Source organism: Zalophus californianus, chromosome 4 (assembly GCF_009762305.2).
Source record: "Zalophus californianus isolate mZalCal1 chromosome 4, mZalCal1.pri.v2, whole genome shotgun sequence".
Lineage (NCBI taxonomy): Eukaryota > Metazoa > Chordata > Mammalia > Carnivora > Otariidae > Zalophus > Zalophus californianus.
In genome coordinates, this window is record NC_045598.1 from 127189826 (window position 1) to 127204749 (window position 14924).

General features: G+C 42.5%; 1 protein-coding gene and 1 pseudogene across 1 annotated transcript in view; both read right to left on the reverse strand.

The window, feature by feature from the left end:
- Positions 1–14924, reverse strand: part of CPA6 (carboxypeptidase A6) — a 353130-nt gene that overhangs the window by 82589 nt on the left and 255617 nt on the right. The window contains exons 5-6 of the mRNA XM_027620329.2: positions 13985–14086; positions 11320–11424 (exon numbers count right to left, since the gene is read on the reverse strand). Coding sequence (XP_027476130.1) covers positions 11320–11424; positions 13985–14086 — 207 coding nt within the window. The remainder of the gene's footprint in view (positions 1–11319; positions 11425–13984; positions 14087–14924) is intronic.
- On the reverse strand, positions 5324–7322 carry LOC113936741 (annotated as a pseudogene).

Here is a 14924-nt window from a genome sequence, read left to right on the forward strand (position 1 = left end):
TCCAGGCTGCCCATCTATTTCCCCCATGCACTGTGTAAGTAGTCTCCCTTTCTGTCCATGCAATGCAAAGGAAGAGTAGGGTCTGCTAGAACGCTGGTGCCCCTCCCCCACCCCAACTGATGTCAGCCCCTGTTGCCAGGCACTGGTTTGTGTTGGAGACAGAACTCTCCTTGGGGTTCCAAGCAGTTACTAGTGGCCCATAAGACGCTGGTGATTGGAGGCAGAGCCACGAGGTCCTTTGGAGCCAGCTGGTGGCCATCGAAATGTCTCTCCAGCTAGTTCTGGAGCAGCTGTGGGCTGCCCTGTTGGTGATATATGAAAGTGTGCCACACATGCCACGAATCTCTGGGTTTCACTGGGAGATCGTGGTATGCACTGCAGTGGTGATATGCACAGTGAAGTGTGGACACAGCTTAAGAAGAGGAAAGGGGCAGTGTGCCCAGGGTGAAGTATCTGGGAAAGGAGTAGAGAAGACAGGACCAGAGACACAAGCTTGTGAAGCTGTGGTGTCACCTATGCAGAAGGCCAGTCCTCTCCCATTACAGATTCTCACTCTGGCTGTCCTGAATAAAAATTTCAGCTATTTTTCAGTGGCAAATGCTGTGCAACTGCTGAAGGGAATTTGGGGATGCCTGCCTAAGAACCCTTCCCAGCTGACTGATGAAAATCCCATCTCTGGAGCACCACAGGAAGATGGAGAACCCCCTGCGAGGAAGATCATGGAAGGCTCAAATGACAGCCCCAACCCGCAGGGAAGTCCAGAGCATCTGGTTCAGGAAACTGGTAGCTGCAGGCAGAGCGTGCAGGACAAGCCAGAGCAGGAAGACAGGCCAGAGCTTCCCAGTCCAGGAGTGCAGCAGGCCAGTGGTGAGGATGGGAACCTACTCCAGACCCTAACCCAGGTCATGCTGAAGATGCTGCATGTGCTGGAGCTCATCAAACATCAGCTGGAAGGTGGGGGCTCAGCAGGAGAGGGGAAGAGGGAGGCGGAGACTGCTAATGGCCCCCTCAATTCATCAGCAGTCCGTCAGGTCTCCCCTGACCGCGTCCACATCGGCGTGCCCTCGGGCGGGGGCCAAGGGAAAAACGGAAAGCTGTCTAGGGAACTGATGAAGGAAAAGCAGAGGGCTGAAGAGTTAACATGAGAAATAACACTGTACCAAGCTGAGGAACTTCAAAACACCCTCCTGAAAAATGAGATTCAGAGGTTCCAGCGGAAGCTCGAAGTCAAGTGTAAGATGTGGGACAAGCACATCCAGCAACTGGAGAGAAAGCAGGTGGAGGAGCAAACACTGCCTGGAAGTGGAGAACGAACTTATCAAGGTGTGCAGGAAGATGGACGCCATTTATCAGAACTTTCGCGTCTGCAAGAAGATGGAGGAGGACCTGAAGACAGAATGCCGGAAAGTCACCTCCTGGCGTGAGCCTGCAATCCTCCTGTATGAGAAGAGGAGCGAGGAGAGCAAGAGGGCTGTTCTGTGGGCAAAGAGAGAGTTCCAAAGGCTGAAGGAAGAAAACCATTGCCTCATGCAGAAGCTGGCCAATTTGGGGCCCATGGGCCCGCCTGTCGCATGGGGGCCTCCTGCTCCTGCTTTCTGCCCACAGCCTTCCTATACCTTCAAGGGCCAGAGGCCCCAGCAGGGAGCAGGCATGTGCTGGGAGGGCTCCAAGGCCTGGGGTCCCCTGCAGGTCTGATTCAGCTTCCCAGCAGGCACCCACACCCCCAACCAGAGCACAACAGCTCCTGGGCTGCCCCGTTAAGCCATGCCCATTGTTCGTTTTAGTTTAGATCCACCCTATTATTTAATTGATGCTACATAGTTCTTAGTGAAGTTCCCTATAGCAGTATGAGTGTGAGATAGTATTTTTCAATGCTTGTTAAACATAAAATATAAAATAAAAATACCAAATTGCTGATACTACTGCTACTGAGAGTTGATTTTATTAAGTGATTATATGCCAGGCCCTCTATTAAGTCTTTTACATGTATCATTTAATTTTCCCAATAACCCAGTGTGTCACATGTTACTGAGGTTCAGAGAAATTAAACAACTTGCCCCAAGATCACACAGCTAGTAAATTTCAGAGCTGGCATTCCAACCCAGGGTTGTCTAACTACTAACTGGTGTGCAAGTAACTACTACTTCTTCCTCTTTCTCTTCTTCTTCTTCCTTCTTCGTCTTCTTCCTCCTCCTCCTCCTTCTTCTTCCTTCTTCTTCTTCCTCCTTCTTCCTCCTTATTCTTCTTCCTTCTTCTTCTTCTTCCTCCTCCTTCCTCCTTCTTCCTCCTCCTCCTTCTTCTTCTTCCTCCTCCTCTTCCTTCTTCCTTCTTCTTCTTCCTCCTTATTCTTCTTCTTCCTTCTTCTTCCTCCTTCTTCCTTCTTCCTCCTCCTCCTCCTTCTTCTTCTTCTTCCTCCTTCTTCCTTCTTCTTCCTCCTCCTTCTTCCTCCTCCTCCTCCTTCTTCTTCTTCTTCCTCCTTCCTTCTTCTTCCTCCTCCTCCTCCTTCTTCCTCCTCCTCCTTCTTCCTTCTTCTTCCTCCTCTTCCTTCTTCTTCTTCTTCCTCCTCCTTATTCTTCTTCTTCCTTCTTCTTCCTCCTTCTTCCTTCTTCTTCGTCCTCCTCCTTCTTCCTTCTTCTTCTTCTTTCCTTCTTCTTTTGAGAGAGAGAGGGAGAATGCACACATGCATGCAAGCGGGGGAGGGATAGAGAGAGAGAGGCAGGCTTCCCACTCAGTGCACAGCAGGATGCTGGGCTCGATCTCACAAACCTGAGATCATGACCTGAACCAAAATCAAGAGTCGGACACTTAACTGACTGAGCCACCCAGGTGCTCCTGTGCAAGTAACTTCCATGCAGTCTGCTCTAAGGATCCCAGAAAGGCTTGATAAATTATAGTGGTAGCTAGCTGTAGGGAAAGTCCCACCAAAGTATGGTGGGCAGACTCTAAGGGGTCTCCAATGATTCCCATCTTTGGTACGCACACTCTTGTGTAACACCACCTACCCCTTGAATTTGGTCTGGAACTACTCACTCACTTCTTTCTAATGGACAGAATATGGCAAAATGATAGGCTGTCACTTCTGAGGTTAGTTTACAAAGAGACCAGTTTCCATCTTGGGCCTGCTCTCTCCCACTCCCTCCCTGATCTGCTCTGGGGGAAGCCAGGTGCTTGTTGTGAGCTGTATTATGGAGAGGCCCATGTGGCAAGGAACGAATGCTTCTTGCTTACAGCAATGGAGGACCTCTGGCTGCTGAGAGCCACCTGAGTGAGCTCAAAAGCAGATTTCCCCTACACAAGCCTGGAGATGACTGAAGATCCAGCTGACATCTTGACTGCAGCCTTGTGAGAGCTCCTGAGCCAGAGGTACCTGGCTAGTTGCACCTGGATGGCTGGCCCACAGAAACTATATCAGGTTATAAATGTTGTTTTAGGCTGTTCTGTTTGGGGAAAGCATTTGAGAAAGAGAAAACAAAAGTGTGAACCCACCCCTTCTCCTGGGGTTGAAATTCCAGGGAAATCAAGAGATGGTAGAAACTACTGACAGATTAGGGTAAAAAAATGTAAGAAAGAGGACCTCTGTTCTGTTCACCATGTACCTCTCTGAGAGGACATCACCTCCCTTGACCCTCATGTGCCAATATGTGGCAAATGCAGGGGGAGACAACAGGCAGTGTGGCATGAGTCAGCTGAGAGCACTAGACGCAGCACCCCAGAACCTCCTAGAGGGTGAAGAAAGAGCCCAGAAGTTCCCTGATCCCCCTAGAGAAGGCATGGAAATTGGATGAATTGAGAGCCTGGGTCCTGGTCATGGGACTTCTGGGGTAGAGAGGAGATGGCCTGTGGAAGGGACATTGCCTGGAGCCCCTATTGGACCACCTGCCTTCTGCCTGTTTTGGGAGACTGAGGATTTAATAAGAGACTGAATTAGTGTATAAGAGATGATGTTCTAATGCTTGGCAGGTTTAAGGTTATTTAAATCTTTGCCATTCCTTTTCTCCTTGTCCCCAGTACCACCATTAGTGGGAAGGGGTCTTCAAAGCAAGATGAGAACATCTCTTACAAGCCTATAAAGTGTAAATATCAACCCACTCCAGTCACAGCTACCATCTAGGAAGCCCACTGCTTCCACAAGGACACAGAGACAAGTGACCCCTAAGGCTTCTTTTCCTAATTTCTGGTTGCTGCCCTGACTTAGATGGGAAATTTAAGTGATTAAGTGGAGGAGCAAGTGGACAGCCAGAAACAGTGAGAGAGAGAGAGGCGTGGAAAGAGTAGCAGAGATATGGAAATGGCCAGACTCACGTGCATTCTTGAAGATGGCCTGGTAAAAGAGGGATGCGGCCTTTCCTTACTCATCTTTGGTGAAATGGAGCCTAATCTTAATTGATGCTTATTTTTCTTGCTCTAAAATCAACAACCCTTGATTGATAGTCATTATGTATGCCTCATCCTTTTTCTTTTTTTTAATTTTATTTTATTGTTATATTAGTTGCCATACATTACATCATTAGTTTTATTTTTGTTGTTGTTGTTGTTGTTAGGACTGCTAAGGGTGCTTTATTCAAATAACAATGACAAATAACCCACACTTTGTGCTCTTAAAAAAAATGGGAAAGGCTCACTGCTTTAAAATCTGGCATATATAAACACCAACGCCACCTTACATTAAAGGTGCTTCCTAGCCACAGTAGCATTTTCAGGGGAGGTCAAGAACTATGGTTAAGGTCCAAGAAACAACCAAAACCAAAACCAAACCAAACCAAACCAAACAAAACAAAAAAACCCCTAAAACAAAAAAAAAAACCAAAACAAAAAACCTGAGACAATCTTCTGCATCACCACCCCCAGTGCACCAGGTCACTGCCTTCTAAGGCAGATTGAACTGGGTGATGGACATTAAGGAGGGCACATGATGTAATGAGCACTGGGTGTATATAAGACTGGTGAATCACTGAACTCAACCTATGAAACCATTAACACATTACATATTAATTGATTTTAAATAAAAAATAAAAAATACCCCACCCCCCCAAACAATGACAAATGTGGAGGTAAAAGATTTAAAATATTCTGTCGTCATAACAAAATCCAAAAGATCCCTTGCTTTGCTCTTGAACAACCCAGAAAAATTGAACTCCGTTTTATATCCCCAAATAAGAGTGGTATCTCCTGGAAGTATCAGTGCCTGGTGCTTGCAACCCATGTCAACTCATACTCCTGTTCCATCAGTCCCAATCCTGAAGCCACAACAATTCCTTTGCTAGAGAAAGGGAAAAAATCCATTTCAGGACAAAGCTATTCAAGATGAAAGGAAGGCGTGTCTTCAGTGGGAGAACTGCCGGCTGTCGGACGACTTCTTGCTAATGTGTTTGAAGATTTTGGACTTCTCGACTTTCTTGGCTTTCTGGTAGCTGAAGCCACTGCTGCCTCCTCTCTTTTTAAGTTTGCTGTCATTGCTGTTCACGTTCAGATCAACAAAAGGACGCACCTTGAAACCAAACGGCAGAGCAACTTGAGGCAAATCTGTTATTAACATTGAGGATCTGTTTCAGAGAATGGGAATCATATACTCGAATGTAGGACTTATATGCTTCCTGGGCTGGCTTATGAAGGAAGTAGTTCTTTTCAATCAATTTTTCAAGCTGAGACTGAATGTCAGAAATTTTGGGCCAGGAAAACTCAAATTAATGGAACCTTGGATTGCTTCAAGTAACGAAGGAAATCCAATTCTTCAGGGCGTAAAATGAGCAAGGCATGCCCTCTCCCCTTTAGGCCTCTGGCTGTTCTTCCCACACGATGAATATATTCCTTGGAGTCATCTGGAGGGTCATACTGAACAATCCAGTCCACTTCAGGAATATCCAGCCCTCTAGCTGCCATGTCAGTACACAACAATATCCCTGAATCTGCGTTGCAGAACTGGAAGAATGTGGTTGTGCACATATTTTGCTTCTGCCTTCCATGAAGGGCCAAGACAGGCAAATCGATGTAGTTCAGCAACTCATAATGGTATTTCACGGACTTACAGGATGAAGAGAAGACCATCAGTTTCTTCTTCCAGTTCTTCTTAAGGAATGTAAAGAGCAGGAGGAATCTCTTTTCTGAGGGACAAACAACATATCCCTGCTCAAGACCAACCACTCACTGTTGCATTAGCTTTATCGTCATCAACACCAACATACAATGGCTCCTTTTTCAAAGAAATCTTTGCCAAGTCTTCAACTTTTTGAGTTTGTGTGGCAGAAAAGAGCATGGTTTGCCTGCGTCTTGGTAGAAGTTTAATAATTTGTTTTAATTCCTCTTCAAACCCAACATCCAAAATACGATCAGCCTCATCAATAACCAGACACTGCAGATTTTTATACATAAACCTGAGATACTCTGCATGTGGTCCAGGAGGCGGCCTGGGGTGGCCACGATGGTGTTGATCCCAATACCGAGTTTCTGTGCTTCAGCAGATCTGCTGCTGCCGCCCATTAGCAACCCGTATGTGTGGACATGGTGCGTCATCAGCTCCTTAAGAACACCGAAAGTCTGCACGGCCAGTTCCCTAGTAGGTGAGAGGGTAAGAACTCCAGTTCCGTTCCTAGGCATGAACTTTAACTTGACAATGAGTTCGACTGCAGGGATGAGAAATGCCAGCGTTTTGCCATTGCCTGTTTTTGTGGCTGCTAGAAGATCCCTGCCTTCTATAAGTGGTCTGATACTTTTATGCTGAATTTCAGTCATGTTTGTAAAACGCATTTCTTTTATTGCCCTCAGAATGTTCTCATTGACAAGATTACTAAGAGAAGCAAATGAAGTATCCTCAAAAGCTCCTGTCAGTCCCAGGGGTAGGCTGGGCATATCACTGTCCTCTTCCTGATCATCTGGGTTCTCCACACTGTTTTCTGTCTCTTCAGGAGCTTGGGCCCCTTCTTCAAAGTCCCCTTTGTCTTCAGTTTTCACTTTTTTAATATCAGGCCTAGCATCATCCACCATTTTTCTCTTTTTCTTCTTTTTTTTGGATTCTGAATTGGGAGGCTGTGTTGCTGCTTCTCCATGGATTATTATGGTAGATTTCTTTTCTTTTAACTTGTACAGTTTCCACTGTTTCTTTAGCTATCTCTCCATTCTGGGCTTCTGATGAGCCCACATTCACAGACTGTTTTAGGGATTTTTTTAACCTTCCCACCTCCCACTGTTTTTTCAGACACATCTCCGTTTTGGGTTTCTGATAAGCTCACATCCGGGGCCTCCTGGAGCTTTCAGTTTCGCTGGAGCAATTTGAGGTTCCATTTCTCGATCTTCTTGCACAGGAGTTTCATGGGTAGATGGGACATATTGTCGGTGAAGCGTCTCCACTGCAGCGCCACAACTCAGCTACCTACATCATTAGTTTTTGATGTAGTGTTCCATGATTCATTGTTTGCATATAACACCCAGTGCTCCATGCAGAACGTGCCCTCTTTAATACCCATCACCAGGCTAACCCCTCTAAAACCCTGTTTTAATTTTTTTTATAGATTTTATTTATTTATTTGACAGAGAGACATAGTGAGAGAGAAAACACAAGCAGGGGGAGTGGGAGATGGAGAAGTAGGCTTCCCGCTGAGCAGGGAGCCTGATGCGGGGCTTGATCCCAGGACCCTGGATCATGACCTGAGCCGAAGGCAGACACCTAACAAATGAGCCACCCGGGCGCCCGCCTCAGTTTGTTTCTCAGAGTCCATAGTCTCTCATGGTTCATCTCACCCTCCGATTCCCGCCCCCTTCATTTTTCCCTTCCTACTATTTTCTTCTTTTCTTTTTTTAAATACAATGTATTATTTGTTTCAGAGGTACAGGTCTGTGATTCATTAGTCTTACACAATTCACAGTGCTCACCATAGCACATACCCTCCCCAATGTCTATCACCCAGCCACCCCATCCCTCCCATCCCTACCACTCCAGCAACCCTCAGTTTATTTCCTGAGAAATTAAAAAAAAAAAAAAAGAATTCCTCATATCAGTGAGATCATATGATACTTGTCTTTCTCTGATTGACTTATTTTGCTTAGCATAATACCCTCTAGTTCTATCCATGTTATTGCAAATGGCAAGATTTCATTTTTTATTGCTGCATAATATTCCATTGTGTGTGTGTGTGTGTGTGTGTGTGTGTGTGTGTGTGTGTGTGTGTGTACACACACCACATCTTCTTTATCCATTTATCTGTTGATGGACATCTTGGCTCTTTCCATAGTTTGGCTATTGTGGACATTGCTGCTATAAACATTGGGGTGCATGTACCCCTTCAGATCACTATAGTTGTATCTTTGGGGTAAATACCCAGTAGTGCAATTGCTGGGTCATAGAGTAGCTCTATTTTCAACTTTTTGAGGAACCTCCATACTGTTTTCCAGAGTGGTTGCACCAGCTTGCATTCCCACCAACAGTGTAGGAGGGTTACCCTTTCTCCACATCCTCTCCAACATTTGTTGTCTCCTGACTTGTTCATTTTAGCCATTCTGGCTGGTGTGAGGTGGTAACTCATTGAGGTTTTGATTTGGATTTCCCTGATGCTGAGCAATGTTGAACACTTTTTCATGTGTCTGTTGGCCATTTGGATGTCTTTGCAGAAATGTCTGTTCATGTCTTCTGCCCATTTCTTGATTGGATTTGTTGTTCTTTGGGTGTTGAGTTTGATTAAGTTCTTTATAGATTTTGGGTACTAGCCCTTTATCTGATATGTCATTTGCAAATATCTTCTCCCATTCTGTCGGTTGTCTTTTGGTTTTGTGGACTGTTTCCTTTGCTGTGCAAAAGCTTTTTATCTTGATGAAGTCCCAATAGTTCATTTTTGCACTTGCTTCCCTTGCCTTTGGCGATGTTTCTAGGAAGAAGTTCCTGCGGCTGAGGCTGAGGTTGAAGAGGTTGCTGCCTGTGTTCTTCTCCAGGATTTTGATGGATTCCTGTCTCACTTTTAGGTCTTTCATCCATTTTGAGTCTATTTTTGTGTGTGGTGTAAGGAAATGGTCCAGTTTCATTCTTCTGCATGTGGCCGTCCAATTTCCCCAACACCATTTGTTGAAGAGACTGTCTTTTTTCCATTGGACATTCTTTCCTGCTTTGTCGAAGATTAGTTGACCATAGAGTTGAGGGTCCATTTCTGCCTCATCCTTTTTCTGTGGTTACACTGTATTCTCTTTCTTGGAAACTTCGCTTGGGTATCAGGCTGCCATATATGGCTGTACACATTGTGCCTTGTAAAAATCCAGGTGGTACCATTTATATCCTACGAGATGATTTGACAAGTCATCTCCCAGAAATCTTTCCACATCATTATCACTGGATTCTCATTATTCCCATTCATTAACAAATATTTGAAGATTGGTTAAGTGCCAGGTATTGTTCTAGGTTCTGAAGGATTTAGCAATGAACAAGATAGAGTCTCTGCCCTTGGCATTGGTACAGGAAGAGACAGATAACCACATGAATCAATAAGGTAAGTTCAGGTGTTATAAAGAAGTTGCACATGTGGGGGTGAGGTAAAATGGGAGATACATTCTTATATACTTCAATAATACATAGGACCACAGTTTATTAACAATAGATGTTCTATACTTAGCCATTTTTCCTTCTTTTCTTTTTGAAACTGAAGATAGCAGGCAATATGTTGTATGTATAACAATAGATATTTAATACAAGGTAATTAATTTCTTAATAATTTAAGAATTAATTTCTTAATAAAAAGTTAATTTCTTCTTAAAAGATTTTATTTATTTATTTGACAAAGAAAGAGAGAGAACACAAGTAGGCAGAGCAGCGGGCAGAGTGAGAGGGAGAAACAGGCTCCCCACTGAGGAACGAGCCTGATGCAGGGTTCAATCCCAGCACCCTGGGATCATGACCTGAGCTGAAGGCAGCCACTTAACCGACTGATACACCCAGGCGCCCCAATTTCTTTTCTTTTTTTTTAAAGATTTTATTTATTTTAGAGAAAGAGTGCTTGCATGAGCAGGGGGGAGGGGCAGAGGGGGAAGGACAGAGGCAGAGGGAGAGGGACAAGCAAACTCCATACAGAGCTCAGAGCCCGACACAGGGCTCGATTCCATGACCCTGAGATCATGACCTGAGCCGAAACCAAGAGTTGGATGCTCAACTGAGCATCATCAGGTGCTCCTAGTTAATTTCTTATTAGATTTTGCATTTGTCCTACCAGGATAAAATGTTATTTTAAGAGAATATGAATTCCTTAATACACTGAGTGGAAATGGTTTAAGAATTTTTATTATTATATCATCTTTATAAAATTAAGGATACGTATGTGGGTATGGTAGTGGCAGAAAGGCAGATTTTGCAAATTTAGTACATTTTTGACACTTGTAAGGTATATTTTCCCAAGACTAGGAGAGCTCTCAAAAATCACAAACTTCAGCAGGGCACCTAATTTTCCCACAAAACACAGTGAAATAGAACTAAAATATTTAAAGATCTTTTGTCTTCTTAATGGTTCCCTATAAATATAGGACGAAAGAAATTTGTAGGGTTATTTTCTGGCTTAGAACCTTCATTTCCTTAGACCTCTTTGCTTTCATTACCGGTACTAGTGGTTGATTTTCTTTTAAGAATCTTCCAAAAAATACAAATAAGTTTAAAAATAACCATGAAAATCATCACATTCTGGATGATGAATAGAAAATATCAAAACATATTAAGATGTTGGTCCATGAGGTTGGCTCTATTGACCCATGCTTGGAATACAGACTCACTTGATACACTAGCTTCAGAAGACTTATTATTTAAATGAAGTCTCTGATAAGAAATCACAATGAATCTTCAACTGTTAGAGTTACTGAAAAATACTAAAACAGAACGCAAAATCCACAGATGCAAAGGGTCTTTGCAGGAAAGCAAAATGCAATTGTTTGCTCATCCCTTTATTGTTATAGCATATGTGAGATCATTGTGATAAGTGGTATAGAATTTTCCACATTGGATATTGTATGACAAACTGCTCTGGAGCACCATAAATTCGATGTTTAGCCTTTTACCATATATCAGCTACCTGGTTGGTTCCTAATTTGTCCACAAATTCATAAATGCTCTGAAACCCTGATCCTTTCTCTTTAATCAATGTTGGTAACTCCAACCTCCAAGGGCAGAGATAAGGATAAACTGAGCCAGAGTTATGAGGGGTCTTCAGAACCATGAACGTAACCCACCAAAATCAAGGTGTTATCATTCAATCAGGTACTGCTGGCTTCAAGTTCCCAGTTTTCCTCCTTAAGCAGAATAAAACCACATGGGAAGCATCAGTTTACTGAAATGGGCATTGTATAAAGGGTTCAACTTACTTCTTTTACAAACCATTGACAAAAGGCAGGACCAATCCATTCTCTTGCATGAATACCACAGTCTATCCAGACAGCTCTTTTGTAAGTTCGTGATTTTCTGCCCAGCTGAAAACAAGAGTATTCACAGTAACCAACTCAGACTTTTATTTTTAAATTCACTGATCAGCATACTTTAATAAGATTTCAGTGTCGCTCTTCACTATAGTTTGAGTCATTAGATAACCCACAAAAAGATAAAGAAATTTCCTATCTATTTCAGAAGTCCAGGCCGTTTATGTAGAAATAATAAATTTATTGCCTTAATTACAAATCAAATAACTGGAAAATATACAAAAAAGGAAAATCCCTTAAATAGGTTTGCTTCTCCTTTTTAAGATTTTATTTATTTATTTATTTATTTATTTATTTGGAGCATGTGTGTGAGCAGAGGGGCAGAGGGAGAGGGAGAGAGAGAATCCCAAGCAGATTCTATGCTGAGTGAGGAGCCCGATGCAGGGCTTGTTCTCATGACCCCAAGACCATGGCCTAAGCTGAAATCAAGAGCTGGACGCTTAACTGGTTGAGCCACCCAGGTGCCCCTAGTTTTCTTCTCCTTTAATGTAACATGTGATTGTTAAGTTAAATGCTAAATTCCCCTTCTTCCTAACCCCCTCCTCCAAGAGAATCGGAATCACAAGGAATATTTCTTAAAGCAGTAACTATGTTTTTAAAATTTTTTAAAAAGATTTTATTTAATTGAGAAAGAGAGAGAAAGACAGAGAGAAAGAGCACAGGAGCAGGGGGAGGGGCAGAGGGAGAAGCAGACTCCCTGCTGAGCACAATGAAGGGCTTGATCCCAGGACCCTGGGATCATGACCTGAGCTGAAGGCAGACACTTAACTGACTGAGCCACCCAGGCACCCCAGCAATAACTATGTCTTATTGGTAGACAAAGTCAAATTTTATTACAACACAAAATGGGAAAGCAAAACAAATTGATTTGTAGAATCAAGTGACAGATTTTTCTTTATAATCTTATTATATCAATATTACTTAAATGCGGTTTCTAACTCAGTAACAAATATGTAGCTATTAACATTATATTCATAGGGGAACTAGTTTTCATTCATTACTTCACTCAACTAATACTTCAGGAAATCCTTTTTGGACACTGTGCTTGACACTGGAGATTCAAAGATGAAAAGACAAGTTTATATGCTAGTAGGGAGGGCAGACACGGGAGCAATCAATCATTGTGATGTGGACATGCATAAGTTGCTTAGGGAACATGGGGTGTTTTGTCTAATTTTCCCAGAGAATACAAGAAGGCTTTTCAGGGGAGGAACACTTGAGTACTTGGGTAAGACCTGAAGCTTGCCCAGCAGACAAGTTGGAAGAAGGCATCTCAAGCTTGGAAGAGAATCTGGACACATCCTCTTTGAAGAACTGCTTTTGGGGTATGAGGAAGAAATGGCAGATGAAGATGGACACAGAGGCAGAGAACACAGGAAATCCCTGGATCTTGTATAAAAGAGATAAGGCTTCATCATGTATTTCATGGGAGAGGGGTGTGTGTGTGTGGGATAGAGAGACAGAGGCACGAGCCCAAGGTCACACTGACAGTAGTGACAGAGGAGAGTATGAGACGGGAGAGGACAAGGACTTGGACCAAAGCTCCATACTGAGCCTTTACTGCAAGAGTCCCTGGAGAAGAGATCCAGAGATAAGTTAGGGCAAGAGCAGGGAAGACAAGAGAAGGAACTAGAACAGATCCCAAAGATATTTAGAAGAAAGAAATGTCAGGTCTTGGTGATAGATTTAAAGGAAGTGGTAAAAATAAGAGGAATTTAGGATGACATTCATGCTTCTTGACTGCAATCACAAAATGGTGCCATTCTAAGACTGAGGTGCTTTTGTGAAAATTGAGATGAGAAGGTCAAGTAGGCAATGACATATGAATGCAAAGCTCCAGAGAGTGGATCTCAACTAAATAGAAAAGTCTGGAATGATTGTTCAAATCATGGGATGGATATGTCCATCTAGAGAGGTTTGTAGAGGGAGAGCATAGAGTCTGAGCAGAGAGTCCTGGGTTGATCAGAACCCATGGGAAGGGCAGGGGGAGAGGAGCCATTGAATGAGACTGGAGGATATGGTCAGAGAGATAGGAGGAGAACCAACTAGGAGTCATGGTTGGTTTCGGCAACAGAAGTTTTAGAGGAGCCATGGGGGCAAAGGCCAGTGAGTCAAGGTCTGAATGGAAGGTAAGGAAACAGAAACAGTGATATAGGGAAACCTTTTCAGATGTTTGGCTGAGAAGGGATAGAGAGCTCTGGGTCAGTAGCTAGGAGACAATGCAGAGTCAAGGGCTGGGAAGGGTGTATAGTTCTTACACATTTATGTAATTTTGCATTGGTTTATCTTAAGTAGCACCAGCTCACAAATAATTTTGAATGCCATTATTTTTAAGTGCACCAATAACTCTGAATATGTTAGAAACAGCATTCCCTGGAATACTCAATGGCAAAAATTAAATATGGCCCAAAAACCTAAGGGAAATATTTTTCTTAAATTATCAGATGATGTTAAATATGAAATGCTGTGAAAGACCATTTCATTCTTTTCCCCATAAGTCAAGCTTGAAAAAGATGAATGTTTACTAAATATTTTCTTAATAATTTATTTTTACCTTTAAAACATAAAGAGACCTTCCCTCATACGATTTTCCAATAGAGAACATGTGAATGAGACCTGGATGAGTTTTATTTAGATGATACATCCAATTTTGAATCTAAAAGCAAAAAAATAAAAACCATGTCAGACTCTCCCAATTATGGAGCTTTCAGAGAACAAAAGGTAACAAAAGGCAAAAATAGGTCTCAGAGCTCAAAGAGCATACATGAGTATAAAACTGAACAAAAATCAGTTTTGTATTTTTAATTTTCTTTAAGATACTTAAAATTATATTTTATTTTCTGTCTTTGCAAATAGTAGCTTCATGTCTTTATACTGTTCCCTTTTTAATGCATACCTTCCACTACCATTTATCATTAGTATCTTGATGGCAGAGCTTTATAGAAAATTAATCAATGTGTTCTGGGTCTTTTTGAAAATAAAAATTTATTTCCATCCCCCCCAAGTATTTAAGAGGAAAAGAAATCAGCTTCATGAAAACCATACAAACTACTTGAAAGTGTCTATTAAAGTCCCATACATTGTAATTCGCCACTGAACAGAAGATTCTAAGAAAAAGGCATTGTCTTCTGCATTTAAAGGTTATTTAAGTCACACATCAGAGGGCATACTCTGAATAATTTCCCCCGTAATGGTGATACATTTGCATTGATCCAGTCACACACACTTATCTGTCATCAGAAGAAGGTATATTTGAAATGGATGAATAAGGCACTTAGAAATATGGATGACATTTCTGACTTAAAAGCCTTACAAGAAGCAAGGAAGTCACACAAAAGTGTCCCTTTAATCCATGATGTGCAGAAGTCTGTGCTGAAAAAAATAGATTTTGAGACTACCCATGCTTTTCTTTTCTTTAGTCCAATGAGCAGCATATATATATATATACACACACACACACACACACATATAGTATATGTATATATACATCTTAA